At 27.5% G+C, this 5,314-nt stretch overlaps 1 protein-coding gene across 1 annotated transcript; it reads right to left on the bottom strand.

Moving 5' to 3' along the window:
- Window positions 1-1,443: 1,443 nt before the first annotated feature.
- GGTG_08242 (hypothetical protein) lies at window positions 1,444-2,581 on the bottom strand (the record flags this gene model as incomplete). Its single annotated transcript, XM_009226081.1, has 4 exons — window positions 1,444-1,463; window positions 1,533-1,550; window positions 1,692-1,719; window positions 2,462-2,581. 4 exons carry the CDS (start codon window positions 2,579-2,581, stop codon window positions 1,444-1,446), a joined length of 186 nt encoding a protein of 61 aa, XP_009224345.1.
- Window positions 2,582-5,314: the final 2,733 nt, after the last annotated feature.

Genomic DNA, 5,314 nt, shown 5'->3' with positions numbered 1-5,314 from the left:
CCCCCCCCCCCCCCCCCACCCCCCCCCCCCCAAAAAAAGCGCTCGGGCACGCTTAATTACTTTTTAAATTAAAGTTATACCGAGAATTAAATTTAAACTTTCCCGTTGCGAATGCGAATGCGTTACTATTGCGTTATACAACCAAAAAAAGTTGTTAAAAAAGTTACGATTTACCCGGTTAAAGGAAAAAAGCAAGTTAAAGTTAAAATTAACCCTTAACGTTATTTAGCCAGGAAATAAAGCAAAGGAATTAAGTAAAAAAAAAGAAAAAGGGTTGGTTTCCGCCGGAATAGCGTAATAAATAGCTTTTTTTTGTTTTACCCGTTCCAATTCTTTTACGTTATTAATTTTATAACAAATAGCACGAAAAAGCTTTTCCCGTTATTATTTTTTTTGTTTACGCAAGCAATTAATTTTGGCAAAAAAAGCCCGCAGCTTTTTTTTGGCCGTTTTTAATTCGGCTTTACAACGGTTATATTAAGCGTTGTAAACCCGGAAATGCTTAAGCGCGGAGCCCAAAATGTTGCAACGGAAGCGCTTTTAACGAGTATACCGCTTATAACAAACGTTATTACTAAAAAACGTTTTGCAAAGAAAAAAACCGTTAGCTTTGCAATTTAAGCAAAAAGGCATGAAAATAAAGGAACGAAAAATAAAAAAGTAAAAATTATCCCGATGGAAAGTTAAAAAAGCGAATTTGCGCTTTTAAACTCGATTAAACATTTTGTTAAAAAAAGAAAATGGTTAAACAATAAAGAGAAATAGTATTTACAATTAACAAAAGGGAGGGGAGGATAGTAATACGTGGCTAACGGGCTTTGGCTATTAAAGGGGGGATTTAATGTTACAACCCGATAGCAAAACTGGCATTAAATTACGGGAAAGGGCTTGGGGAAAGCAGGAAGCGAGGTTATGCTTTGGTTACGTAACCTAAGTAAATAATATATTAGAAATTAACATATTAAGCATTAACGGTAATATAAAAATATAAACATATTTTACATATTAACCTTACAAAAAGGAACGCTTGGGGTATAAAAAAAACCGGTGTCCTTTGTTTTTAAGTAATTTTTAATTGCTGTTCCGGCATTAATTAATTTAAATTAACTTTTAAGTATTCCTTGGAGCAAGCATTTAAACCGCACCCAAGATCCTTTGTAAATCCTTTTAAGTGTTAAGTTACGTGCTACTGTTTAATACTCCTTTAATGCTTTACTTTAAAAGCAAAGGCTTAATTGTAACACTTTCCATGCAATTCTTTTTAATATTGCAATAGTTTTTACTAATAATAATAAATTTTTAGCAATTTTTATTGCTTATTAATGTAAAAATATTAATAATATTGCATTTGTAATGTTATTTATACTGCAAATATAATAATTTATAATAAAATACGTAAATTTGTATAAATAATCCCGGAATTCAAGCAATTTCTAGCAATTTTTACCACTTTCCATGCAATTCTTTTTAATTTTATATATTATTAATTATTACAAATGCATTTAAATTAGCAAATAAGTATTACAAATTACTTATATTGCTTATAAATACTAAAAAAAACATTATTAATATATGGAAATTTTTAAAAAATTTATTGCAAATATAAATATACGTGGGGCTTCCCCGTAAGTTGCTTTTTTTTCTATTCTTACATTACCGATTTTTACACTTACGCATTTACTACTACTTACTTTTTACGTTAAAACCTTTACTTTTACCCTTTTTTATTACTTATTCTTTTTATTTAACATGGATAACATTACTTTATTAACAAACAGCTTTATTTTCGATAATAATTCGGAATATATTACTATTACTAATAATTCCGTTAATAATACCGATAATAACACCGATAATAATTTTGGTAATAATACCGATAATAATGCCGATAATAACAATTATAAAAACTCCCCGTATAACCAACCAAATTACACTTTACCCTTAAACGAAAATGAAAAAAGCTATATTTTTCAAAATAATTTATTTACCCGCACTCTTTTACTTATTAATATAAATAAAGAAAGGGAATTTATAATACAATGCATTACATGTAAATATAAAAATATCGAAAAAATTAACCGGTTTTTATCGTCCAATTACGCCCGGCATTATAAAACAAAACATTTTAATATTGCATATAATAAAGCTAGTGAAAAAATAAGGCCAAAAAAGCAAAATATACCCCAAAACCCGATAATTTCATCGTTTTTAGCAAATAATTTAACAAATAATCGAAAACGCCAAAAGCAAAATACGATTATAGCAGATTTTAACGATATGGACGCATATAATAAAATATTATGGTTTATTATCGATAATAATTTATCATTTAATATAGTAAAATCGGATTCATTTATTACTTTATTAAATTATTATACCAAAATTTCCTCCCAGTCCTGTCCAGGGTATTAGCAACGCACCGGGGACGTGGGGGATACAACAAAGCAGGAAAAGAACTTACAGCCTTTACTTTGCCCGTAAAGTTAAACGCCCAAACGTAATGCTTTTTGCGGTCCGTAAAGTTATTATCGGCATTAAAAGCAAAACTTACGGACTTAAGCTTTTCCGCGGCGTCGAACATACGTTAACCCGATTCCGAAACGCCCTTTTCTAGCGCGAAAATGCATTGTCCGTTTTTGCTAGCCTTTTTTTTCGAATAGCAATATATACATTTTTTCGATTTAAAATTTAAACCAAAGCAATTTATTAGCAAAATATTCGAAAAAATAAAATTAAAAAAAACAACAAAAAGGATTTATTAAAATTTTGCATGCAAACTTTGCTAAGGTTAATTTTACGGGCTATTATGCGCATGCACGTAATGCAATTGGTTAAACCGCTAAAAATATTAAAATGGGTTAGCGGGAAATTGCAAAAATGTAAAAAAAATTACATACAAATAACGGGCTTTGCGCTTTTTGGAATTGCCCGTTACTTTAAAAGGAGGTAAAATGGGCCTTTTCGTACTACCTTTTTTTTGGGCGTTATAATGCAATTGCAAATTGCGGAAAGCCAAAGCGAAATATTAACGAAGCGCTGGAAATGTGCGGTTTTACAATTAAACGTTAAATGGGTTACAAAATAGCAAAAGTTAAAAAAAAGGATTTATAACGGTTGTTGCTATTGCTATTTTGCAATTGCTAATAATATTTTTTGGTAAAATTGCGTAAAGGATTGGAAAAAAAAAGGCGGAAAAGGCCGCAATATATTAACCCATTTGCTAAAATTAATAAAAAAGGAAAAAGCAACGGGAAAGCTTTAAATTGGCACGAAAACGTACATTTAATAACGCAACTTAAATGCAACAAATAAACCAATTTCCAACCAAACCATAATATTTCGCTTCGAATAATAATAACTTTTTTTTTACCAAACGTTTAAAAATGCGGAAAACACTTTACAAACAATTATTTATAAAAACGACGCGAAATAAAAAATACTTCGAAAGGAAAGAGTTTTTACCCGGCTTTACACCAAATAGCTATCGGCTAAAAGCACGGTTTTTACCTTTAAATAGATACCCCGATCCGTAATGCTCCCCATGGGTTATACAGCTCGAAAAGGGTAAATAAATTTATATATACCAAAATTTCTCCCATTATAAATCGGAAAAAATTAAAACCGATATTAAATAAAACGTATAACGAATATTTATCGTTATTTAACGATAAAATGCGATTTTATATTAATAATAACGGTAAATTTAATATAACTTTTAATATTTGGACTTTTAAAATAACCGGTGCACAATATTTCGGTATTATTATAATATTAGCCACACCGGTAAAAATTTATATTTGGAATTTAAAAATATTATAGAAAAATATCCTTTTATTAATAACGATATTATTTTATCGATTACGCGGGATAACGCAAGTAATAACGATATTTTTAAAAATTATTATAACGAAAATATTACAAATACTTTTTACGATATTCGTTGTGCGGTACATATATTAAATTTAGTTGCAAAAAATATTTTACGCGATTTTTTAAATAATAATAATAATAATAATAATAATAACGATAATAATAATATTACCGCAAAGGTTCGAAAAATTATAACGATTTTAAAATATAATAACGAACTGAAAAAGCTTTTAATTAAAGGTATTAATAAATATAAAAACGAAGGTATATTGGAAAGGAATTTTAAACTTACAAAAATCCCAATGGATAATAATACCCGCTGGAATTTTACATATTTAATGCTAAAAACCTTTTATAAATTAAAAAACCCTTTAATATACGTAGGTAAAAATACCGATAATAACGATTATAAAAAAGCAATATTAACGGAATCCAAATTTGAAATTATAAATAATTTAATTCCTATATTTGAAATATTTGTTAAATTTGCCATAAAATTGCAAGGGCAAATATATATTATAATAAATATTACATTTTTATATATATATATCGCATTTATAAAAAATTACGCAATTTAATATCGGGTTTTAAGCAAAAAACCCGATTAAATCGTAATAATAATAATTATTACAATGCTTATTTTATTGCAATCGAATCGGGAATAAAAAAATTGGATAAATACTTTCCGGAAAATCCAACTAATAATATATTTTAAAAATATCGGCCTTATATATTATTAATTATATTGGATCCGCGATATAAATTATCGCATTTCGAAAATAACGAATTGCTTAATTTTTATCCTAATATTGAAAACGATGCAAAAGCGTTATTAAAATTCGAATATACAAAATTAAATAATGAAATAAACTTTACAAATATAACCGATTCGTTCGACGAATTAAATAATAATTTTTACGGGGAAACCGGTAATAATAATAATAGCAATTCCGATACGGAATTATTTTTTTAAAAAAAAGAAAAAAAAACGATGAATATTTAATATATTTAAACGAAGATATATACGATAAAAGCCAGGATATTTTATTATATTGGAAAAATAACGAAAAACGCTTTCCAATATTAAGTATATTAGCTAAAAAAATTTATTAATTCTAGTTACTTCGGCTGCAATCGAAGGGTTATTTTCTACCGCTACTAATATTATAACCCCAAGCCGTAATAAATTAAAATCGGAAACAAGCCGTAAAATATTATTATTAAAAAGCTGGAATATAAGCGATATATCGATTTTGCAAAAGGAATTGCAGCAAAAAAAAGAAGTTTCCAGCGAAAATAACGATTCGGAAAGTTAAATAAGTAAATTTATATATTAAATATAAATAATTACTGTTTTTATTGTTGTTTTTACTATTGCTTTTATTACTATTTTGTTATTTTTCTTTTTATTATTATATTATTGCTATCTTTACCGTTATTTTAC

This window comes from Gaeumannomyces tritici (genome assembly GCF_000145635.1).
Source record: "Gaeumannomyces tritici R3-111a-1 unplaced genomic scaffold supercont2.4, whole genome shotgun sequence".
Lineage (NCBI taxonomy): Eukaryota > Fungi > Ascomycota > Sordariomycetes > Magnaporthales > Magnaporthaceae > Gaeumannomyces > Gaeumannomyces tritici.
This window is presented reverse-complemented; position numbering and strand designations above follow the sequence as displayed.